General features: G+C 42.4%; 1 protein-coding gene across 1 annotated transcript in view; it reads left to right on the plus strand.

The window, feature by feature from the left end:
- Positions 1 to 26,843, plus strand: part of DDR2 (discoidin domain receptor tyrosine kinase 2) — a 1,291,881-nt gene that overhangs the window by 996,159 nt on the left and 268,879 nt on the right. Inside the window, exon 13 of the mRNA XM_069641352.1 lies at positions 21,653 to 21,783. Coding sequence (XP_069497453.1) covers positions 21,653 to 21,783 — 131 coding nt within the window. The remainder of the gene's footprint in view (positions 1 to 21,652; positions 21,784 to 26,843) is intronic.

The raw sequence follows: 26,843 nt of genomic DNA on the forward strand, positions 1-26,843 counted from the left end.
TGGGAGGACTGGGAGTACCGGACCTACAGGCCTACAGGGTGGCAGCCCAATTAGCACAGGTCCACGCGTGGCAAACAATTACAAACCGCCCCAGATGGGTGGAGCTGGAACAGTCACGAATGCCCCTACCCTTGCGATTCTTGCCACAAATCCCACCTCCCCTCACAACGCAATGAGGAGACCTTATACTGGCAACAAGACACACTCTAAATTCCTGGGATTGGGCACTGAAACGAAAGGGGGTTCCAAGAGGTCTGACACCACAATCCCCGATCTTTCATAAACCGGCTTTTTCGCCCGGAGCGAACCCCCGCAAGTTTCAAAATTGGATAAACGGCGGCCTTGAAACCATAGACTAGCTGTACGTGGGAGAGGCACCCCTCACATTTGAACAATGTAAAGAAAAGTTTCAACTCCAAGAAAGGGACAGGTAAACTTACATTCAACTGCGTCACTGGTGTGCTCACCCCCTAACTCGGCAGGCAGCAACGCATCCTCCCACCGCCCTGGAACTGACACTTAGGGACCTCCCAGCCCATGGGAGGGTATCCACCCTCTACAGGCGATTTTTGGGTGACTTCCTGAGCACGAGAATGCGCTGCATGGCCCAATGGGAAGCGGATCTGGGTCACCCGATAGAAGACCAGACCTGGGTAGACATCTGGACTTGGACGCACGCCTCATCCACCTGCATCACCAACAGGGAAACTGCATACAAAATCATACTACGGTGGTATTACCCGCCGCTGAGACTTCATCACATGAACCCCCAAGTGGACTACTTCTGCTGGAGAGGGTGCGGCCACCCAGGCTCCTTTTTCCACATGTGGTGGACTTGTCTAAAGATCCAGCAATTCTGGAAGGCATGCCTGGGGACCATCGCACAAATCACCGGGTCAGCGATCCCGCTAGAACTGGAGCCGGTCCTGTTGGGAGCGCCAATCCCCAGGATCTACCCACGTGCCGGAAATTAAGCAAACCTGATGACCCAATGCCTACTAGCCGGGAAAACGGTGCTGGCCCGCGCCTGGAAGTCCCCAGAAGGCCCCCTCATGGCCCAGTGGTGGACGAAACTCTGGGACATACTGATTGCGGAAAAGGTAACGGCGGCAAAGGCGGGTGCGCTCCACAGATTCCAGAACATTTGGGCCCCAGTATTGGAATATGACCAGCGATTCCCGGCACTGACCTATAAACCCACTAATGCACGCTGGACCCTGAGGGATCAAAAAAAAACGAAAGGGACACATAGATGGCGGGGCGTGAGGCAGACAGCTCTAGAAGGAGGAATCCGGGCCTGGGAGCTGGTGGGAGGAGGGTAAGAGAGAAAAAAAGTGTCTATGGGTTAACATGATTAAAATATTGTGCAAGTTGTTATGTTATTGTCATCCTGCCTTGATTTAAAATAAACAAAGTAAAAAAAATAAATTTGAACAGGCCATATAGTCATCCACCTCTAAAACAATTTATAGAAAACATTAAAACAGAACAGCAAGTAACCTCACACAACGAAACTAAACCAGCCACCACTAAAAAAGTAAGGCCCCTTGTGCAAAAATGAAAAGTAAAAAAAGATGTACAAACAAAAGCAGACCTACACATGAACCTAACACTATATCTAATATTAATGTAGCCACAGTAAAACATTAAAAAAATACATTTTACAAAGAATTCCCACAGTACAGTTTTTAACTATCTTATAAAGAAAGCTAAAAAGTCACGATCTACCCTTAAAAATTGTTGCAGAAAACTAATCCTCGAAGCTCTAATTCACAGCGCATTTCTACTAAAGAAGAAGATGTTTATATTTGTAGAAAGGCATATTCCTTGGACACGTCTATAAAGATTCACAGGTACGTTTTATTCTAGTTACATGTTAAGATGATGCAGTGAACCACTGGGTCCCATCACCCAGGCTAGGTTGGACCAACTGCCAACTCCTGTAACCTTCACAACAGCATTCACACCCAAACATTCTCTCAGGCACACCAACATTCTCTCAGCATCATCATGCACCTGCATTCACCCCAAGCACGATACAACACATCTCCCTCCTCTACACTCACACACAAAACCACGAAAGGGAACACACAAGGGACACACTAACACAGCATCTTTTCATACAAGATTCAACTCAGAAAAGGCGGGGAGCGTCCTCCCCAACATACTCGGTATCCGTACACGGAAGGCGCCCCCCCTTTCTACACTTGCTGGCTTTAATGCAGCACTCTTCTAACATGTCGGAACACAGATGCATCCCTATCAACTGAGATTGATGCAAACTTGAACGACCACTACTAACTTCGTACGGATTCACTCCACTCATTCCCGGTGTCCCATTGAACCGGTAGTTACACAGGCACTTTGGAAGGGGATTTCCTTTTCTTTCCTTTTCTTTTCTGACGGCTTCACATGGTGCACGCAGTTGCAGTTGTAAATTTAAAGCCTTATAATTAATGAGCATCTGGTTTAATGGATTGACCATCTTTAGCGACCTAGGATGTGTCATCAGTTGGTCTATAGGTGTCACACCTGTACAATACGTACAAGCCTACCACCGGGTGTTGATGCCAGCATGTTTTGCAGAACGGATGTTGTACCGCATCACCCTTTAGACTATTGACAGTTGTTCTTTTCCCCAGGTGCATTTGAGAAAATTACAATTTGCTGCCTATAACATTCTTTTGTGACCAGCGGACACTGGGCGCCACATATAATCCTTGTAGAGGTAATGTTTGTTGTTATCCTATGCTACAGTGCAGACCATTCTACGCATGATGTAGGGTAAAACATGATACGTACACAGAGCATGGTGTCTCTGTCTGTTGTTTGTTACTATAGGACCTCGTGAATACCTAGGCGAATTGAAGCGCCGTTTAGAAATGATAAGTGTCCCATTTGGGGTACATAAGGTGATTACTGATTAGAAGACGCTGGGTAAAGAATTACCATTGAAGGTATTTTTTGATTTTCAATTTTGGAATTGGTAGAGGTGGGTTAACTAGTGGGCCCATCTCTGTGTTTCATCACTCTGATATTTGGTTTCAGTGTTATGGATTGACAGAATTAGTTGTATGTTGTGAACCTTGCCCCAGAATCATTTAGTATACGTTTTTCTTTGACTTTTAGGCACAGTGTCCCTCCATTGTTCTCAACACGGTGTTGAAGAAATTTATGAATTTTACTCCCCTGAAGAATGTTCTCCCGACTTTGGGCTTGATGAACAGAAACATGTTGGGATTGATGATGTGTTATGACACATTTAGAATGTTGTATGCTTTGATGTAATATCTTTTGTGTCTTGTATATTTCTTTGGATATGTGGTTTTAGATTCAGTTTTAGTGTTGTTGTCTCACTGTGTGATTTAGGGTCCTTTATATGTTTTAGATATTTAATGACATTTTTTTGAATAAATATATTTGTGAAACAGATTTTGGAATTATTGCACACAGTCCATTTTTTCAGGACTCTGTGTGCCAGATCAAAAGCGGCTTGCTAGCTCTGGGTGATGGGGTAACTGTGCGGAAAGGAATCATCTGACTCCTTATTTATACATATGATCCATTCCGTGTTGGTGGAGTGAGATGATCCATTTAGAATAGGGATAGCGTATGATAAACCTATTTTAGCATACCATTGTGCCTTCAGACGGCACCCCGTCTCTGTTTGACAGACCTCAGTTGTCGATGTTGAGTATGTAGAGCATACATATGCCCCTCCTTTTGACAGCTGAAGCACTTACTATACAGCTCCGTAATGCATTCTGATTGTGGCCGCAGAACACACATACTGTTGCCCACATTTTGGTGCGTTACCTATCAGCGTGCGCAACACAACAGGTCGCAAAGCCGTTTCATCATTTCCTTGGGCCCTCTGAGTAACATTAACACCACGCTGCCAGGTCCTTTCCTCAGACCTTATGAATGCGGCATCTTCAATATAACATCGTGGCCTGCGTTCTAGCCCATCGCTATCACTGCCCCTGGCCTTATCACGTCATCACTGCAGAGCCCTGCGGTGTCAATGGCCACTCCACTTTCCATGGAAGCCTACGGACCTCCTAGGGCGAACAAAGCTTCTCCTCCACCTGCTCCAAGAATAAAGCTTCCCTTGTACAAGTGGCGTGGTCATCACTTCTGATACTGTTACAGGAAACGTCAGCGGCAGCCGCAAAACTTAGTCTATAAATCCGTCCATATGACTCGGCTCTTCTTCCCATTGTCTGCTGCCTGTCGCACTGACCAATGCCCCAAGACTATTTTCTCAATGCTGGCACAACCCAAGAATTAACTCTCAAGACTGTAATTTCCACGCTTTCTAACACCAGTATTCTGCCTGACAGAGCTGGGGCTTTTACTTCTCTCACATACGGGCGCAGCCCAGACCATACTTGGTTGCCCCTCCTTCAGCGCTGGGGCATACGATCCCTTTATTAAATACTCCCTATTGATCTGCCCTTGGGACTACAGTGCTTGGGTTTTCTTCTGCCCTGGCCCTTCTGCAGTGCTCTGGGACTTGCACAAATCCCTTGCCTTGCACCTACGTCCTCTTGTTGGAGTATGGCACCTTCTGTGCAGTCTTCCCTCGCTCTGCTTCTTCTGGACTGGGACATTGCTTATTAACCTGGGGCCTCTTAATTTCCTGTCTTTTGGCCCTGGGGGAAGGGACTTACTTGATATGGGTGCAGTGGTTGCTCTCTCTTCCTGCTGTATCCCCCGCAGCAGCCTGGTTTCTTGAAACATTTTACTTTTGCTTTGCAGATCTGTTTTTTGTCTTCTTAAAGACCATCCTCATCGCCAGTGTAGAAAGGCATTTCCTTGGACACTTCTATAAAGATTCCCAGGTAAGCTTTATTCTAGTTACATATTAAGATGATACAGTGAACCACTGGGTCCCATTACCAAGGCTAGGTTGCTCCAGCTGCAACCCCTGGAACCTTCACGACAGCATTCACACCCAAACATTCTCTCAGGCACACCTACATTCTCTCAGCATCATCATGCACCTGTATTCACTCAAAACACTATACAACAGTATTAATTTTAAACAGAATGAAACCACTAACTAAATCAATCAATAAATTACAAAAAGTACTTCTAAACATGCACAATGTAAATATAAATACCTTTTCAAACTTCTGTGAGGGTGAGTGGATTCACATAAGCAGCACAAAACCATATTTCAATGAAGAGGCTTATAAACAAGAACAAAAAAAACAATTGCTATAGACAATAATGGCTGAGGCTATGACGTGCTAGGAGGCACCATTATGACAAGAGAAACCCTTATAGAAAAAACCTCCCCAACAAACTTTCAATCAAATGTTCCTTTTACCCAAACAAACCGTCCAGTGTACAAATGGACGTGTAGCTCAATATGTAGCGTATACCAACAATCTTTCAAATCTTTACCACAATTCCTCAATCACTATGTGAAACTAAAAGACAAAGGTAGAATCATGGACTCCCAGTGTACGCATCCACACTGGACTGCGAGGACATTCATTGGCCTGCATTTCAGGAACTGCTTGCAAAAGCACTTTCCACCACATCAAAATGTTAGCAAGACACCATTCTGCTATACGAAACCTTGAGCATAGAGTGTAGCTTTAGAAAACATTTACTGTGTTTTTAGGGGATTTCCCTTTTACACTGTATCTAACAGAAGACATCCAGCTATTTACTTGTACTTTTGTGCAAGCTGGTCAATGGAAGCTAAAGCGACATTTGGTATTGTATTTAAATTTGTTTTTATATCGACGTCAGCAGTTTTAGCGACACTTCGATAAAGATTCACAGGTAAGTGGAAGTGCACGTTTTGTGTACGTAGGTCACTATGTGAGGTTTCTGAAGGGATTTTTCAATAAAATATAAAACAGTGGCATCACTGCCATGGCCAAATTTGGGAGCATCTTTTATCCACAAAAGCATGTGGATTTGTGGTGCTCCTCTGGATTGATATTCTTTTCTCCAAAAGAAGTGTTCCACATCTACACGTGGAGGGGTAGTTTTATTGCAGATGAAGTGCTGCATGGCAATGAAGAGATGGTGAAAGTACCTTGCTACATTGACAGGGTCAAGAGAACAGAGTTCTCACATTGTTTTAATATCTATTCCCTTTTTATTTTGGTTTGCAGTGCATAAGAAGTCATGCCAGTCATCCCACGTGTATTCTGCACAACTTAAAGTACAAACCATGTGGGTGGTCCTTGGTTTCTTATCATACAACGTTCATCAGCGTGACGTCGGAACCAATATTCTTTAGTACCACGCATGTGACGTATTTAAGAAATTAGAGCCTGTTTTTAATATGTGTGCAACTCCATAACATAGAGTTGCTAGTTCGCTTTCAAAGAGGAGGTACAAAATGTATTCTAAATTTTGCCTGAATCTTGGGTCTGTAGAATACATTGCCTGAATCTTGGGTCTGTAGAATACATTCATAAAGAGGGATATTCTGTTGCACTCATTTGTGTGATTATTTCATGATATCTTCCTCCTTTCCATGTAGGAAAGAATAGAGGAAAAGAACATGTTTCTTCACTTTTCTCCTATATGTTCATTGGAGATGCTTTGGCTTGACACATTTGATATGTTTCTAATACATCTTCTATGGTGTCTTTGGAATATAGTGGGTGAATTATATACTGACCTAAAATGTTGGATGCAGTAACAGGATCTACACGTTCAAATTGGCCAGTTTGAGGTGAATCTTCAATTATTTGGGCGGTGTCTCTTAGGTTTTCCTCTATGGTTATATCTCTGAAGTATTCATTGTTTTCTTTGAGATATTGTGGGGCTTGTCTAACTTTGTTTTAATCGACTATATGTTGCCAAATATATTTGTCTTTTGTTGGTAGACCATTAACTAGTACAATCAAAGATTGATCTATTTGCCGTCGTACTCCTAGAGTTTCTACATTTTCTTTAAGATCTAATGGCAAATGTACTACTTTGCCACAAATGCCTTTTAGTAACTCGGTTGGAGGCAATTTGGCAGTGTTTGTTTGAAGGAGTATTATAGCTTGAAATGGGTGTACTGTTTGGATTATAATGCTCTCATACAAGTTAAGTTGTGGAGAGCTTTTGGAAGTGGAAAGATTTCTAAGTTATTAATGATAGCACGTTATGGAATTAGGTTATTGTCAAGCTTTGTATTGCAATACATGCAAACTATTGAGGGGTCATTTATTTTGTATTTATTTCCTACTGTTAGATATAGATCTAATTGGAACTATTGGGATTCTTCATTGTCCTCTATTTTGTAGGCCATACCCACTATTGTTGTGCTATTTTTTATAAAAAGTTCTGCGACAACAGACACATACTTTGTCTGGTATTTCAGCACATGTGTTTTGAAATCTTTCTATTTCTTTTTTGTATGTGTTTGTAAGGTGTTCACTAATGTTTTCTAAAATTACGAATTTTTTAAAGTCAATTTCAGTTCCAAAATATTTACTTTTGGATGTGCTCTATTTCTCGAAGGAGTTCTTTGGCTATTCCATGTAGGATAATCTTATTTACATTTCGCAACTCTAGAGCAGGACTTTTTGCATAATAAAGTCTATGCACGCATGGTAAGCAGTGTTCACAATTACAAGTAAATGCTGATGTCAGGTTTTGTTTAATTGTAGTTGTACACGCTGCTTGCCATGTGAGCATGGCAGGCAGCATGTACAATGGATACATACAGGGTTGCCTGCTTTATGCTTGTTCACTCTATTAACTCAACCTTAGCAGCCACTGATTTTGTACAATTATTTTCTTCAAAAGTGGCCTCTATCCGCTGTGTCATTGAGTCTTCTACTTCCCGGTCTTCTTTGAAGCGTCCCACCTCAATTCCATTCCGAAGGGTGCTATTTCCTGTTATTCTTTGATCACCAACAAGGAAACATCTCTTCTATTGGCTTGCGCCCATACTACTTCTTCTCCATCTGATCCTTTACCCTTTACACTTATCCCTAATGTCTATCCTTCCCTTGTTTCATATCTCACCTCTTTCTTTAACATCTGTCTCCAATCCTCTACTTTTCCAACTTCCTTTAAACATGCAACTGTCAACCATATCTAGAAAAAAAGACTCTGCTGACCCTTCTTTGACTTATCATTTTCGTCCCATTTCTTTGCTGTTTTATCTGTCTAAAATACTGAAATGTATTGTTTATACCCAGTTCTCTACCTTCGTCTCTGATAACGCTATTCTCCCATGTTTTCAATCTGGTTTTTGCTCTTTTTATTCTACCAAAACTGCTCTTCTTTCTGCCCTTGACTTTCTCTTATTGACTTGTTATTGTAAACACTCGTCCCTTCTTATTCTTCTTGATCTATCTGCTTCATTTGCCAATGTCGATCACTCTCTTCTCCTATCTTCGCTTGCTTCCTTTGATTTTACTGGATCATTCTTTCTTGGTTGAAATCTTATCTGTCCCAAAGGACATTTTCAGTCTACTGGTCTGGTTCTTCTTCTAACTCACTCCAACTCATTCACAGTGTCCCTCAAGGCTCAGTCCCTGGTCCTTTTCTTTTTTCTATTAATACCTCTTGCCTGGCTGAAGTTATCTGCTCTTCTGGGGTCTCCCATCACTTTTATGTTGATGATACCCAGCTCTTTCTCGCCTTTTCCTCATTTTCCACTGATATTCATGCTGAACTTTCTGCTGATCTCCTAGCCATCGAATCTTGTTGACTCATTTCCTGGCTCTTAATGCCACTAAAGCGAAGTACTTTTCTTTCCAGCATGTACTAGTCCCTGTCCTCTCCCTCCTTCCTTTGTTTCTTTTCCTCCTTCTCAGCTATCTATTTCCCCCACAGCCGGCCTGTAATTTAGGTCTGTACTTTGACTCAGAGCTTTCCTTTAAAAACCACATTTTATTATCTGCACATGCTTTTCGTTTCCATCTTTATAATATATGGAAGGTTTGCCAATTTCCAACTTTCAACACCACTAAGCTCTTGTTATCATCTTTAATCTTGTCTCGCCTTTTTTATTGTTCATCTGACCTCTGGTCTCCCACTTACTCGTCTGGCTCCTCGTACATCTATTTTTAATGCCTCTATTCATTTACTTTTTCTTTTGGCCGCTCGTGATTCTCTCTCTTCATCGCTCTCTACCCTTGGCTTGCTTCCTTTCCAATCTTGTCTTAAATGTAACTTCTTATGCCAAGTTTTTAAATCTCTTTATGGTCTTGTTCCCGTTTATCGTTCTTCTCTGTTCTCATGCTATATCCCCACTCGCACTCTCTGGTCCTGCACTCAATTTCGCCTTGTCACTCCTCATCCCCCTTGTGAGCAGTCACATTTCTGTTCTTTTTCTTTGCTCGCTTCCCCTTCACTGGAACGCTCTTCCTTGTTCCTGGATGCTATTAAGTCCCGCTACTTCACTCTGGTTAATTGGTTGTCAAAGTTTTTATCATGTCTCATTTTATGTACTGCCTCATTCTATGTACAGCGCTTTGGAGTAAAGCGCTCTATAAAATTAGAATAAAATATGAATGCAAATAAATCAGGTGGTCCCATAAGGATCTCCAGCGTTTGCACCGGCATGAAAATCCATGCCAGCGGAAATGCTGGAACATTTGTATGGCGGAGGGGAGGGAAGGTGGCAGAAACGCAAGTTGCGTTCCGCCCCTCCTTTCCACCATAAACATTATTGAATATGTGGCATGGCGTGATTGAAAGAAGATAAAGTCTTACTGCAGGATTTTATGTCTTTCAATCATGTTACACCACTATGGCACATGAGTTCCAATATGTTGCTATTCCGGGTCGACTTCCAAGAAGAAAGGAAAAGCCAACATTTTTCAAAAGCTTAAAAAACTCCTGAAAATTCCTAAAATTAGTTCCGTGAGTAATTATTTTATGTTTAAATATTTTTATTAAACATCAACCACAACGAAACATCATGTGGACATCCCCAATCTCATTCCTATTGTTCCAACTGATATATATGTATTGCTCATACCTGTGCATGTGTCATCTGTTATTATTCCCCCAGTATCGCATACACAATCACCTTATCAGTTCAGTCTTCTAGTTATATGTCCTTGATCTGCAACAATGTAATCAAATCAACATTTAGCAAATTCAGTTACTGATCTGTATTGTTTCATTTTGGCAGTGATCACCTGCTACCAGTAGGCCATACAACCAACCAAATTAGGTCATGGAGCCATCAGGTGTTGTGACGCCAACACCTCATCTAGATACTCATGCCAAATATAATATATTCTATTTTGTACATTGAATTCATATTTTCTTATCTGAATATTTCTCTCAGCCGCCACCCATTTTACATATCTATGGACCAAAGTCGAATCGAGCATGGAGTGGATTGTTTCCATTTCATAGCAATCTGCATCTTGGCCAGTTTTAGCTTCAGATGAATTAGTTTCATGTGCAGATTACTATACTTTTTGCTAGGTATTATCCTCATTAAGCAAAAATGAATTGTTCTTTGCAGCGCCATCTCTGAGAAATTATATAAAATGTAAAGTACACCCTTTCAAAATGTCTGGGTTGTTGATGAACATTTCCACAACATATGTATAAAAGTGGCCACTGGACACATATGTTTGGGGCATTTAGTGCTAGCTTGAATGTACATTTTCCTAGGCATACACGGGTGACACATATGCTCGCTGCAAGCATTCATAGTGTATCCGTTTCAACCTCATGTTATGTGACACTTTTCCTGTGGTGATACATGCTCTCATCCATCCTGTATCTTCTAATACCTCACCCATGTCCTCCTCGCACCTTCAGCATATGTTATGTATACATTTAGCATATTTAGCCAGACTTGCCTTCTAGAGCACTGTTATCCACTTAACTCCTTCCCTTAACCTCAAAATAGCACTATTCATAATGTAAAGCTGGAATTAGTCAGGAAACCCTTTGCAACTTCTCCTGCTACTTGCTTTATTCCTGCATACATCATGATTAATTGCCTCGCAGAATCTGTCAAACCCCATCCTTCTGCTGCCTTCATATAATTGTCCCAATTGCCTAATGTTCCCACCTAGTGTCCTGGCCCCACCCATTTTACTAGGCTTGTCGGGACAAACCACATTCCCCCAGATGGAGAGTTGGCCCACGTACATGCATTTCTGTCCTACAATTTTAAGGGTCCTCTTCCAAATGTAGTATATTGCTTGTATGTGTATCGACAGCCCCTCTGCTTGCTTAACAAACCAAAGCATTCTGTTTAATACATTTTGCGGTGCAACCAATGTCTCTCTTAACCTTGTAACAATATCACTTCCTCCCTCTTTTAACAACAGTATACCATATTGTAAATATGCTGCTACATAAGAGGCTCAAAAATCCGGAGCACCCACACTGCCCTCTTCATATGGTAAGATAAGCACAGGCAACCCAATACTAGGATTATTTCCTCATTACAAATGTGATAACATCCTATCAAGCCTCTGAAATACCTCATCTGGAATTAGCATAGGTACCCCATGAAACATATACACAAACCTGGACAAAACCGTACCGCATTAAAATTTAGAAAAAAAATCTGTGCTTTTACTGCACATTCGGCACGCACGAAAATGCTAAATCCCATTACATCGAACCAGGGTTTCGGGGGTGTACCTACCCGCCCCATCTTGTATCCATGATTCCATATGCCAAGGCACATAATTTCTTACCCAAATGAGTACTCCGTTCGCTGAGGACTTGAAAGCAGATACAATATCAATTTTCCATCTATTTATATATGATCAGATTGTGGCACTTTTAGTCACTCCATTGATTTATTTGACATTCCATGAAAGTATCTTGATATTAACCATTATCTCTGTTTCTGTTTCACAGACATATCATACCATTCATCTAATTCTCCACCTGATAGTACAACTTCTTATATTGAAATACTTTGTCAATTGTGGTTAGTAATCAGTGATATCCACAGCAGTAACAACAACTTGGTAACCCCCCTCCTGTGCATCCTCTGTGATCCCAACTCTGGATGCCATAATTCAAACTGACCATTTCTTATTACTCACGCTACTAGACTACATCTTTCGTCATTGGCTTTTTCCCATTTATTCTATTGCTCTTCTAGCCTCTTTGGCATCCCTTCTTGCAAACCTGTTCCTCTCTGCCTAACATATACATGCCCTATTCGTCTTATTCTTTCTCTATCTGCTTGTAAATCTATTTGCCCTGCCATGCTCTCTCTGTGTTGGCTCCCCTTTCAATCCTGTCTACGGTTTCATTTTCTTTGTGTAGTTTTTAAATGTTTGACCCACCTTGCCCATCCTTATCTGGCTTCTCTTGTCTCTTTTTACTCCTCCGCTCGCTCTCTTAAATCTCAATCACAATTTCTTGTATCAGTTCCCTGTCGTTCATATTCACCCTCTTGCTTCTGATCTTTTTCTCTGCTTGCTCCAACATTTTTTAATCCTTTTCCCCTTTCAATTTGCTATATCTCCTCCCTAACTCTATTCAAACTCCACCTTAAAGACCATCTTCTGCCTCTCTGATCTGATCTTCCACACTTGTTTAAATCAAACATGACACAAGGAAGAAATAGTTGAATTTCCATTATATGACGCCACCAAACCATTGAACTATTCCTGACCCTGTTTTATTCAGCTCCATTACACTGAGCATGTATATTGTTTGCATCTTAACATTTTGTTTCAACATAATGTAAAGCAATTTTGGGGTCGTCGAAAAAATGTAATTTCCCAGCTACCTCTATATAGAGCCTTGTAGGTGGGCATAAAGTGTATTGGATCGTTTTCTCCCAAAGGATCTTCTTGACTTCCTCAAATGTTCGTCCTTCTCTTTTGTGTTTCCATTCCAAAGTCAAGTTAAAAGGAAAGTGTACTCCCTTTCTACGTGGCATTGCCCTGCAAACAAGCCACCTCATAATGCTTTAATTTTGTCCTGCTATCTCAGCAACAGGATCATCACCACGTATGTCAGGGTGTCCGGTGACCGCATCTGCAATGGCATTCGATGTGCCCTATGTGTTTGTATTTCTTTGAAAGCTGTTCCATTGTCAAATAGCATTGGAAGAAGGTTCTCCAACAAGGATTCCATATTTCCGTTTTTCAGTTCCCTAGCATCCCAACATTGTTTCTTCTTGATCTATCTTCTAAGTCACTGAGTTTCCAGGCCTGTACTGTCATCCCTTCTCAGAGAAGAACCTGCTCTCTTGCCTATTTCGAACCATTGTCTTCCAGACTTGAAACTCTCTTCTCCACTTCCCCTGTTCTTTCACTCAATGTATTCACATCTTGCCACATTTGTGATATTTGATAGTGAATCTATTTTATCTGCCTATTTCCTTCTAGTATCAGGAGTCTTAGGTCTGCATTTGAAGGGTCACTCAGGCACTCATTCGACCCTATTCCTCTGCCCTCGCCCATCTTCATTATTTCAGTGGAGTTTTGGAAAAACTAGCATCCAATGGGCCCTGTGTTGTTTTATTTGTGTTGCCTATTGCTCTCTTGCATCTTTTCGGCATAATATCCCAGTTAGTACTTGTGTTATCCCTTGAGACAATGCAACTCGCTTCAAGCTATGCAGGAGATAATTGTGCTTGTTCTTTGTTAAGTCTCTCCTTGTCTTCCTGAACATGTTTAATGCCACTGTCCAGTACTTAGTGCTCTCTCAAGTCCAGTCACAATTACAACCATTCAATCACCACACCGACTCAGTGTGCCAATTGACCAGATTTTTACCCAAGTGGACTAGTAACACCAGCAATACTCCATTGCTTCTCCTCCCTATGCTTGTAATATATTCACGTCTTCAACTGAGCTGCTTTATCATTATTGGAGCAGACTCACCTACAATAGAACCATTGGTCTTGTTCGCAATAACTTTATCTCTGTTGTATTTCAGATGTTCCCCATTTAGGTTGGTTTCCCTCTCTAGATCACGCCGCACAACTGCTTTAGCCTGGTTTCAGAGCCTGATTCGTGGGCTCCGCTGGCTAGGGAGTCGATCCGCAGCCAGAGCTACAGCACTACCATCCAGTAGCTTGCCTTCCTCTTTTAACAATGTTCAACCCTCTATGCGTAGCTATCACAGATGAAAGCGTCCCATCAGTGGACACACGTACCTGCATCGTTGTGTTTTTGTGAAGAATAGTTATTAAAGCTACTAACGTTTTGGGGCACTCATGTTCCTTTAGCTTCATCATCAGCAAGGAGCGATCGACTGAGTCGAATGCGGCTCTGAAGTCCACAAAAGCCAGATATAACGGATGCTTTTGAGACAATTGCTGCTCTTGAATCATCGAGATTGTGAATATGTTGGGGATTGTAGCAAGGCCTTTTACAAAGCCAGATTGAAAACAATCTAACAAATTCATCCTTTCCGACCAACTCTTCAATTCATTCAGAATCAGCCTGCAATAAATTTTGCCCGGAGCATCTAGTAATGAAATAGGGCGATAACTGCTCGGCAGTTGCCTATCGCCCTTCTTATAAATCGGTACAGTTGTTGCCTGAGTCCATGTCCGAGGCAATTTCTGTTCATTCTGTTCATTTTTGATCGCAGTAAATATATGATACAGGATAGTTGCCCATAGCTCTGGATGTTGCTGCATAGTAGAATTTGATATTCCATCGGGTCCAACTGCCTTCGATTTACTAGCAGTTTTTATAAGATGTAATGTATCATCTTCATGAAAAGCTAGGTTGAATGTATCTGTTGTGGTTGGCTCTATAGCTGTACTGTTCACGGTAGCAGCATAAAGATTATTAAAATGGGCCACCCATAGATGCAGTTCAACAGCAGAATTCTGTAAACTAAACTGCTGCCGACCCAATACCTGATTCATCACGACCCACATTTTGGATATATTTTTATTGGCCATGATCCCCACGATGGTACAACTCCATTCTATATCTTTTAACCTAGTTGGTGTAGATGTTATGTAATTTTTTACTTTCAGCGGCTCTTAGAGGGGGGGGAACCTAATGAGTTTTCTTAATTCAGCGCAATGCATAGCTTTCTTCAATCGCATTGTATTGTCAAAAACATGTAAGTGCTGTATCCCTTTGCTATTAGCCCAAGTCTTCTTACTTTGACAAAAGGCTTGTATAGCATTGCTATAAACAATGCCAACACTGCCTGATTTATAATGATCCCGCGCGTTTGATTCACTCAATAGTTCCCTAAAGTGTATAAGTGCATCCTCCGTCCCTCAGAGCCGATTGCCACTTGTGTTCACCACTAAGCATCCTTTTCCAGGTGGCTTCGCAGTAGGACGAAAAGTCTTTTGCACAGCCCATTCCATTGCCAACATATTGTGATCACTGGCCTCAGAGGCAATTACCTTAAATTCTTGAACCACTGGCCACAAGGCCCGATTCACATATATATAATCAATGATAGAGGTCAATTTGCCTTTGTGCCAAGTTGGGCGGGGAGGAATATCTGAAGAAAAGGCCCCATTGAGCCGGATAAACCCTCTACAATGTATCAGACTATTCCATTGTATCATTCTTTGATTATTCAAATCACTATTCTCGTCCATACATTTCAGATTCAAATCACCAGCCAATGTGAAAAATTTGATCAGCTGGTCTTCCGCCACCATATCTAGTAAAGAGTTTATGTCTCTGAAGAAACATTCATCACTGAGAGCAACAGGATTCCAGTAAATGTTTAAAATAGCATGGCCGACAGATTGTGAAATGACTTTAACTAACATCATGAATTTGTTCGGAGTTGCCCATAACGTGGAAATTGTACCCCGCTGTTTTTTGACAGCTACTAAGAGCCCCGACATAGGTCTTCCTACAGCTGTCTCAATAGCTGAATTCATATGCACATCATATCCTTCCCAAATCGGCCTCACCGACAACCATGTCTCTTGCAAGAGGACCACATCAAACCTATCTAAGTGATGTTGATTGTTATTTAGCAGATGTATGTGGCCTCTCGAGCTCCAACTAACCAAGGACAGGGTACAATTCGAAAGTACTAGGTCTAGTTATCCCTGCTGTGCGTTCCCATAGCAACAGCAAGGCTTGTTTGTAGATATCAATTTACTAACATTCCGAGACATTTCAGTATTTGATTCAGTGTTCTTGCGACATATTGATGTCTCTTGCCTAGTTGCTTGGTCAGTGCTTAAAACAAACCCCTGTTGAAATAGGGAATCCTTCGCCTTCCATATGAGGTTCTGGACAACCCTTGAATGCATCCAAATTTTTACTGCATTTAAATTGTCATTATTGACAGATTCCACTAGTGTCAGATCTGATGACACAATGTCTTCCAAATGCTGCACATCTGAAAAAATTGCCATCACCGCTCTGCGGTTTAAATCATATTGTATGTGCAGCGCCGGCCTACAGGCTAAAACTAAGGCAAGTGGGGCAGGGTCTGATTTATGTTTGACTAATGGTATTTTTTTTGTTGTTCCAATTCGAGAACTTTCAAGATTGCCCGATTTCAGATAGGGGCTGTTATCGGCCTTACATTTTCCCAATGCACTCTCAATTAGACGCATAACTACTCCAGATAGATCACTTACTAAGAGCGAGTCCTCTACTATTGAGTTTCTAATGTCATCCTGAGGATGTTTCTTTTGACTCAATTGAGCAGATTTCATTTCAGGCATATGTAACACTTCTTTTATTGTTGGGTCCCTTTGTGAATGGGCATCCTCAACAACTGTCTTCTCACTGGTCGTATTCTCTTTTGGCGCACTACTTATCCCAGACAGTTGTGAAGCTGAAGTACCTACTGATTTTAAGGTCTCTATAGGGGTTTGCGCTCTACCTGACATGTATGCATCTACCGCCTGCCTTATTGCTTCTTTACTCAGGGTATTTTCAAGTATTTTATTTGGGCTTTTGCTTACAGCTTTTCCATTTGGCACAAATTCAGTGTTTACACCATCCCTAATTACGGTAGGTGTCTCCTCCGACTGTGAGACTATGGCAATTAGTTCATCTAATGGAGGGTAGTTCAGTGCATGTTTGGCCTGAAAATTCAGAGACCCATTCTCTTTTTTTCTAGCCTTTGCTTCTCATATTTATCTTTGATTGCCTTGGAAGCCATTACATTATTATTGGAAGTGTTTTTGTTTTTAGGCAAAGTAATCGATTTTATAAAACGTTTGTTGCCGCACTTCCCAGGTGCTTTTTACTTACTATGTTTTTTGATAGTTTACCAGTGTTACACTCCACTGCTTTTTTTTGGATCAATTTCCCAGTATTTGGCCTATCCTTTAGTTGTTGGGAAGTATCTTTATCCAACAACTTTCCCTTATTGCAGCGATGCGCTGAAACAGATGAAAACAAGGGATAATCATTTTTTGGGGAATCCACACTTATATCTACTCGGGATTCCCTATTCAGCTTCTGAGGATCTGCTGTGCAGTTTAAAAAGGGATCGTAAATTATAGAGTCAATGCAGGGCAAAACCATCCAGCTCTCGTTTCGCTCTGTTTGACTGGGCACAATTACATCACTCACTTTGTGTCTTATGTTTTGGTCAGTTTGATAAGAAACAGTGCACATGCTAATGTTAGATTGCTTAATGGATCCATTCACTTGTTGTACTTCCAACCTCAATGTGTCACAAACCGCCAACACCTGCCTTAATACGGATTCATGGGCCGTCATTCTTTTCTCCACTGTATGGTATAAACTCCCCAATGTTTGTAGGGCCAAATTCATTGCATGCATAGCAACATCTATCAAGGTATCTATGCGTTGTGTACCAGCCAATGACTTTGTGCCATGTATGTCAATTTGTGTTCTATCACTATCTTGACCTGTCATGGGGGACACAGTTTGGATTGTGGATTGTGATACTTCAGTAAACATCATAGGAGATTGAGACAGATTCTCAGACAACATTTGCTTAGAAAACACAGAATCATTAAGATCAAGATCAATCACAGCAACATCCTGCGATGTTAAATCTATATTAGTGCACTCCATGGTCTGTGTGGAAATAGATATAAAATCACGCAATGCAGTGTCCGTGATTGAATCATCACGTATTGTTGCTTTCACGGCCCGACCCAAGTTCACACTTTCTTTAGAATGTACCAAGTCACTCAACGATTCTTGGGGAAGAAGCTGCGCCAGCTCACCTACCAGGTTGTCAGGTAAAGGCAGAGTCCGGTCCTTAACCAACCTGGTTTTGGCTCTATGCGCCGAGAGGGACCCACTGCAGAACATCCGTATGTCCATGCTGTGAGAACCCCCCTCGGCTCCTTTGCTCCTTACCGGTGTGCAGCCCGCTGATGAAGGAGATTGCCGCTCCCCCACCAATCAATCCACTAATGATGCAAGCATGCCTGCTTTCAGTGAAATAGTACGCATGGCCCCAAGCTTATCACACTACCAAGGCGCGTGGCTTAGGAACAGAAAACTTCTCAGCCACTCCAACGCCAGAGCTACCACACGAGACGAAGAAACCAGGAAGTGCAGCCCCGCCTCCGCACCAACAAGGCGAAGAGGCAAAGAGGCACTTCCTGGCACTTCGCTGGGTGCGCGCGCACCGTCAAATATGTAGTGAACGCCCCAAGTGGGCGTGGTTTAGCTGTAAAAAGGAGAAAAAGAACGTTGTAAATATATACTTACACTTAGCAGAATACAAACTAGCTCGCCTGCCTGCTCGGTAAATTACCAAAAGTCCACACGTAAATAATCCTTCAATGGAACGCTCCAACAAACAAAGTCCGTACAAGAGCTCCAATCGCAGAGCAGCAGCGAGACGAGGTAAAGAGGCACTTCCTGGCACTTCGCTCGGTGCGCGCGCGCTGGTGCGCGTGCGCCGTCAAATATGTAGTGAATGCCCCAAGTGGGCGTCGTTTAGCGAAAGTCCACACGTAAATAATCCTTCAATGGAACGCTCCAACAAACAAAGTCCGTACAGGAGCTCCAATCGCAGAGCAGCAGCGAGACGAGGCAAAGAGGCACTTCCTGGCACTTCGCTTGTGCGCGCCATTCTTTAAGTGCGATTTTGTGATGCGCTAAAATAATGCTGAAGGTGTACACAGCCAATGGAAAGCTGTAAATTACAAATTGAGAATGTGTATAGTGTCACAGATGACATTGGGCCTCATTACAATTGACCCGGTATGGAAACAACCGTGGCGGTAAACCCGCCACCACCGTTGTTTCCATGCGGGGTGATCACAACTCCTGCAGACGGAGGCGTCAAACCCACCAGGTCTGACCTGGCGGGTTTAACACGGCCCGCCTGCAGGCGGACGAGGAAACACCGGCACCATCACGAGATGGTGCCGGTGTTTCCATGATCCCCGTTCCCATTGACTCCTATATGACTCAATGGGAATGGGGATTAACACCATTCCGCCTCCGGAATTTCCATGTCACTGGGGTTGTGATGCCCCGGTAATTCCGGGAATCATAGAGGAGGAATGGTAATATGAGTCCGGCGGTAACCAGGTGGTTTTACCGCCTCGGTTACCGACGGACTCGTAATTAGGCCCATTAACTCTCGAAGACGGTTCAAGTGTTTTATTTATCCAGACTTTCCTAAATCCCAATTTAGTCACTAGAGATCGGCAACTCCGACTGTCTAATATCTGGATGGCAAGTGGCAACTGCCTTAACTTTCTTATCACCTCTGGGGCCTCTTAGGTGGATCCTAACTTGGGGTTCCACAAGAAGAATGACATCAGTAAGTTGTGTCTTCCTACGACGTAGGTCTCACTCTTTTTTCCTCTAATGCTCTTGTACTCCTGCTTTGATGTCCTTTCCTTCCTTTCTCTTTCTTCTACTCTCGCACCCTTCTCTTCCTTCCAATGCCCTCTTTCTCTCCCTCTCACTTTCTCTCTCTGTCGCTCTGATGTTCTTCCATCTTACATGCACTGCTACTCTACCTCTCCCTTTAGTACGCTCCACTCCACTCTATACTACTGTCCTCACACTATTTTCTCCTCTCACTGCCCTTGACTACATCCTCCTCCCGCTACTCTCTACCACACACTCCTCCAACTACTCTCTAGTACACTTTCCTCTCATTTCTCTCTATTACACTCTCCTCCCAATACTCTCTATTCCACTCTACACTACACTACACCTTTCCTTGTCTCAGCTTGCACTTTCTGCACTTCTCCTCCATGCTCAGCTCCACTGTTCGTCCTCCCATCTCTGACTGGCCTATTGGGCAATGCCCAAATTGTCAGCTCCTAGGATGGCCCACTTTTTTTTACAAACTAGACCACTTTTTTGGCCAGAGTTGTCACAAGTTGCTAGACTAGTTTTAACCAACATAGCATATATGCTTTTAAATGCATTACTTGCAACATATTTGAACAAAACTCCTCCTTGGATAGTCCTCACACAGTTGGTTCTGGATAGTAATGAATTGTAAAGTGTGATTGTGGGCCACTTTTGTATGCAGATTTCATGCTGCAGTATGACCCTGCTTCCTGCACCTGTTCTCTCTGTCTGCTTTCTCGTCCCTTGACCTCACCTGAACAGCCCATACCCCCGATCTTCATTTCCCCTTTTATCCTCCTCCCCCTCCAAGTGGCTCTCAGCCTCAGCTGGTTCCCCAGACCAATTGCTGCCCTGCTCTCCTCCAGGGGGAGAGTTACAGAGATGGGAAACCAAAAAGCGCCAATTAAGCCAAGCCCCCTTTATGTATGCGAGACCGCCGGGGTCCCATCATTGTGGCCCACTACAACCAACGTCGATTTCAATATTAGTATTCTGCATTGGATGAGCATCTGGATTTCTGGTCTGCCATCCACCATGATCAACGTTCCGCCTGCTTGATATCTGCTGCCTCTCTTGCTGGTGGGCTGAATGTTCTGTTCTCCGCTGCAAGGAATTGTGCTCTCAGTGGTCCTGAAAAGCAAGAGAGAAGACACTGGGCAGCATGTGGTACAGCAGATATGGAATGTTCAAAAGCGGCACTCTGAAATCGCAGCCAGCCAAATACCGAGGGAACAGAGACTGGCTCCTTCCCAACTCCCTCATCCCACCTCTGGGCATACACTTGAGAGAAGTCAGCATTTCCCCTTGATAGGGTCTGGGCATACACTTGAGAGAAGTCAGCATTTCCCCTTGATAGGGTCACAATAACTAGTAGATTAAGTCCAGACAAGATCGACACAGTGACGCATTTGACGAAGGCTAGTATTGCTACTACCCTCTAATGTGCTCAAAGTGCACACTTTTCAAGTAGTAGACACTGGGCCCCCTTACCGCCGTCGGAGGCTGGGTTCCCGGAATAGGGACTTACTAGCCTACTTTGACCTTTGCGGGACCGGTAAGTCCCCATTCTGGGAACCATTCCCCATTCCCATTGAGCCCCCATAGGGCTCAATGGGAATGGGGAAGCAGCAAATAACGGTACCGCAATTTGCGGTACCGTTATTTGCACTGAAGTCCCTCAGCGGGTCCTGTCCTTAACGTGTGGCCTGACCACACGTTAAGAACAGGACCTGCTGAGGGACCTCGTAGGAGGGTGGTGGGGATTACCAGCACCGGTGGCCTTACCAGTGCCGGTAATCCCCTACCGCCTTCCGTGTAATGAGACCCACTGTGAATTGTATGAGATTGAGCAGAGCAATGGGTAAATGTCTACCGTGAGTTGCCTAGTACAACTTTTGTGTTGCAAAGGAGATTTCTACCGGCAGAAAAGCACATGTTCTTACAGTGCCTCGCTCTTTTTCCACTAGGTCCATCTTTGCGAAGTGGAAGGCATGGAAGAGTTTCTGGGGAAGGACTTCACGATGGAAGTCAGTTCCACAAATCATGCTGCGCTGGTAGCTGTGAAAATGCTACGAGCCGATGCCAACAAGAATGCCAGGTCTGTCGGTTGATGTCAAGTGTCTTCATTTTGTTTTAATCACCTCAAAGAGGTCACTTTATGGGGTCTAGAGCAGTATGGAGATTCATCCTCATAACTGTCGAATTAAATGACTGATGTGTTTTTTCTGATTCTTAGTGATGTTAGCCAAGCCACTAGTATGTGTGACATATGTAATTCCTTGACAGTTGCAAGACTGAGTATTAGCACCAGGTGTTGATCAGTAAACACTCGGGTGTGCGCCTTCCTGTATTGACATGCGCAGTGGTCGTGGTGAATCCACCTTAGAAACGGATGTGGGATTCTCATTTCAAAGGGGACATCGGTAGGCACACAATGGCCTCGAATTGCTATGCTGGGTGGGCACGGCTTGTCAACCTCTTTGCCTTTAGAAGGGTATGGAGGGCTGAGGCTAAGGTAGAAAAAAGCAAGCAACTGCAATTCCAGACTGCTTCTTTGAGCTTTCACCTAATCCACTGAGAACCGAGAAAAGGTGAAGCAGTCACGTGAGAAATTAAGTAGGTGCAGAAAAGCAAAACAGCAATCTCAAGCAAATACATTCAAAGTAGATGTGCATTTGCAAGCATTTTTCCAAAACCTATGAAGCAAGTTGCACAATCTCTGAAACTATTCTTGGGGAGTTGTACTGCTATTACCATATGGAATAAGGGGTGCACAATTCTGGTCTTTCGCCTGCTTATTGGGGACTTTAATGACAGATCTTTCCAGGTGCAGAAATCATAAAATTCCAATTTTACGAATTCTATCCTATTTTGCCCCCACACAGTAGATTGAGTAAAAACTCAAAGCCGGTTTACACGGGTCAGTGGTTTGTTTAGTTGTAATCTCCAGGCACACTCATTACCACAAGTGACTTAAAAGCGTGCAAACAAAAAGGCCACACGAAGTGGCTTCTGGATTTCCCTTTGGACAGGGAACAGGCTGCCTCAGGGCCTCACGTGGGAATCCTGATGTGTTCCAAGCTGTGCTTTCAAGACCAAACACCACAGATTGTTTCATCCTAAACACCTGCGCCCTCGTGCCATCTTCTTCCCCTCACAACACTCCTCATGATATTGTACACAACAGTAGACCTTTAGCATTGTGTGCGTTTATTTGACAGAGGCAAAAGAGAGGCTGATGTATACGCCCAGGGACTAGTGTGGTGATGGATTAATGAAGGGGTGAACGTGACTGCAGTGAAAATAGAGAGTGCATGTGTGCTGGTGATCACAGGCCTAGATCCGTGCTAATCTCTGTTCTCGGTAGCTTCTTATGAGCTCCCCGTTCCCCGTCTGCTATGCCAGGAACTAGCTCCATCGACTGATATACCTTCTCACTTTACTTCATGCCACATGTGTGATCTCGTTCGCTTGGCCGAACGTATCGAAAGCATATGCATTTTTTCAAATAGTTTAGACGAGTACGTGCCAACTCCATTGCCACTCTTTTTGGACGTTGTATGACATACCTTACATGGAATTCCTGCCTGCATGTCAATCAAGGGATTGCTGAGAGTGAGAAACCTTTTGTTTCATAATTTAAAAACAAAATGTAAAAATGAATGAAAGAAATACATTGACCAAATATTGTAAATATCGGTTTTAACAGGTCTTGACAATATCTACTTGTATTTTACCTAGTTGTATTTATTTAAAGACAGGGTGTCATTTCGAACACTAATGACCTGGAAAGGCAGTTACAGACAGGTAAGGATCCTTTACATAAGAGCATTGTTGGATTGAATGACATATACAGGCTGATGAAGGGGGTAAGAATAGGAACATAGACCATTGACGGGGACTGGAGGGCATAACAATAATTTTCAGACATGTGCCTATCTGCAATGTGCCCTACTTTGCTACATTACCAAGACTCCATCACACGGGTTGCTCTATTGGGCGCTCACCACGGGACCCTGAGGCTCCGCCTACGGCTTCACAAAACGAACACCCCCTAATGCATAATCTCTGCGTAGAAGGTGTTAAAAGAATGCGAATGACTTAACACAGCGGGCATTGTCATGCACCAGCCACTGCCTAGGGAGGACAGTCTACCGGGTTCACATGTCTGTTAAAAATGACTTAATGCAGCATTCATAATCTCAGACCCTCAAAAAAGATAATGCATTGCCTTAAATGCTCAGAGTGTCCAAAATGTTTATGGAAGAAGACACATCATTCCTTTTTCATAGAATTTAATTATTTGAGAATCAAATTTAACCGAGAGAAAACGATGGAGGTTATCAAAGCTATTCTGAATGTTGGCAAATCCATGGGCTACTGTAGACTATTGTGTTCCAATAACTTGGGAAGCACATCTTTTAACGTCCTGGGAACACTTTAATATACTGAGTAGGGGACATTGGTTAGCGTATGGGATGATGGATGACATAAACAGTGAAAAAATATCGGATCGTTTCATGGAGGAAAATGACATGTGTTGTATTTTTCATTTTAAGAAATTCTGGTATGCGATTAAGTCTTTGTTACATGAATTAAAACACATGATTCTCACTTTATTGTTAACATTGATTGTGTTATGTCTTATACTTATAATGGTCTTAATCGGATAATGTTTTTGGTATGAATTGCTGTTGTACAAAAAGTCAAATAATTGAAATTTGAAGTTTCTGAAAAAAATGCTGGCTACTATTGATCGTGTTTTTCAAACATTCTTATGGGGGGAGAAGGGTAGGCTGAAGATTCCGAAATTAATTTTGATGCGTAGTACTAAACGCAAGGGTTTTGGGTATCCGGATTTGGAACAGTATTATAGAGGATTTATTTTGAAGAAGACAACATACTATTTGGCAATGAGGAATGAGTCAGAGCCCCTTTTGATGTTGATTGAAAGGAGTAAAATGTCTGGATTTAAATTGAGTGCTGTTGCTTCATTGGGGAGGCTACCTGGGAGTGGTAGTAAGTTGCCAACTATTGTTGCGGCTAAAGATGTGCTTGTTTGGTGGTTGAAACTTTTTAGTGGGAATTTATATCTCAATTATGGGGCTTCAATTTGGCTTAATCCGGGTTTACAGATTGCCAATAAACTCATATATTGGAGATGTTGGGTTTTAAATGGGGTTTTGTGCATTGGGGATGTAATACGAGATGGCTGTATGTTAACATTTGAGGAGTTGCGGGAGACGTTTCATCTGGCTAAGAGAGAAAAGAGTAGATTTGTAATGTTACAAACACTATTGAGTGAGAAGTTATCTATGTTAACGAGACCGTTGGAGGAGGGACCATTCGGTGGCAAGGTTATTCAATCATTGCCGCGAATGGTGAGTACATATACTAATTTGATGCCAGTGAATTCTGCGGTTGTTGATCATGGGAAGAGAGTATTAGAGAAGTGGATGGAGGAGTTGGGATGCAAGATTACAGAGAAAGAGTGGGAAAATATGTGGTGTGTGGGATATAGGAGCAAGTTCGATCTCAAGTTGCGGCTTATTCACCAGAAAATATTAGGACGTTTATATTGGACGCCGGTGCGTAGGTGTAAATTAGGTTTGCTTGATAGTGATTTGTGTTGAGGATGTAATAGGGAAAAGGGGACGCTCATTCACATTTTATGGTATTGTTCTCGTGTGTTGGACTTCAAGACGGATGTATTGGACAGATTAGATGTGATATTGTCCATGAGCTTTCGTAGGACGCCTGTACAGGTATTGCTGTTGTCTAGTAGTGGAAGGTGTGAGATTGCTCGGCAATATGGGCAGTGGATTGATAAGGTACTTATAGTTGCAGAGAAACAAATGTTGATGGTATGGAAGTCAAGGAAGAAGCCTCGATTTAATTGGATAAATGATGTATTGATGTTATCAGGGTTTGAGAAGGTGATGTTCCAAAGGCAGGACAGGAGAGATACATATCTAACTCTCTGGACACCATTCAATGATTTTTATGGTGAATGAAGGCTTGAGGGTTGTCTGTAATTGGTCTGTTTTGTTGGATTGGTAGTAAGGATTGTGATGTTGCTCTGGGATCTTTATGTCTGTTTGTTTCTGTGTTTTCTTTGTTTGTTTGTCCTTTGTGTGGGAGTGTCTTTGTATTTGTGTGGTAGTGGTGTTTTGTGTGCGGAGGATTTCTGTTTAGGTTACTATGCATAGGGAGGAGGAATTTATATTGCCTGGGAGTGTTATTGATGTTTTTGATGTATTTTATTGGCCGTGACATGTTTCCCTATGTATTATTGAGCATTGGAAAGCATTTTGTGTTCATCTACTCATAACTGTTTTTATTTTCATTGTATTTGAAATCATTAAATAAAAGTTAAGAAAATAAAAAAATACAAATAATAATAATTGAATGTAACATACTAATAGAAACATGTAACACAAGTGTATTTATTTTGTGTTCAACCATAAACATTAGTAATTGTTGGTGTGAACTTAATAAACAGTTCCCTCATGCATTGATATGATATGATATGATAATTTACTTGTATTGCACTCGTACACAAGTGTTTCAGAGCGCGACAAGGCAAGGGAGGGGAAATAGGGGAGAACAAAACAACGATCTTACTAGGCCCAGTGACATGGATAATGCGCAAGTGCATGGGAAAGGGAAAGGTGAAAAAGTGCATGGAAGGGGGAGAGTGGAAAGTGCAGAGCATTCAAAAGATTATTTGCTGTTGGTGATTCCAAGTTGAAACATAGAGGAAACCAAGGTTTTTCGGTTTCGCTCTCTCGCCTCTGGAACAGTCTCCCTATTCAAATTTGTACCATTAACAATCTCCTGGCTTTTCTTAAAGTCATAAAAACGTTTTTCTGGACAGAGATAAGTGACTGTTAGTCTGTGGCGCGTTACAAATTCAATAAACATACTCTCAGAACCTCTGGAAATTATCTGATTCAGACGTAGACTGACTCATAATCCCATTTCTTTCGAACCTTTGCCATTCTAGGTATGGACAAAAGTCGAAACTACAAGAGAATTAGACATCTTGTTTTTTATTTTAATATGATTTTCTTTTGGACCAACCTGGTGAAGAGTGCAATATCTCTTCAGCTTCGAGGGTATCCCATCTATCACTGGGGTTTTTGAAGAAGTGGATTG

The sequence above is a fragment of the Ambystoma mexicanum genome, chromosome 1q (genome assembly GCF_040938575.1).
Source record: "Ambystoma mexicanum isolate Mex_15411 chromosome 1q, UKY_AmexF1_1, whole genome shotgun sequence".
Classification (NCBI taxonomy): domain Eukaryota; kingdom Metazoa; phylum Chordata; class Amphibia; order Caudata; family Ambystomatidae; genus Ambystoma; species Ambystoma mexicanum.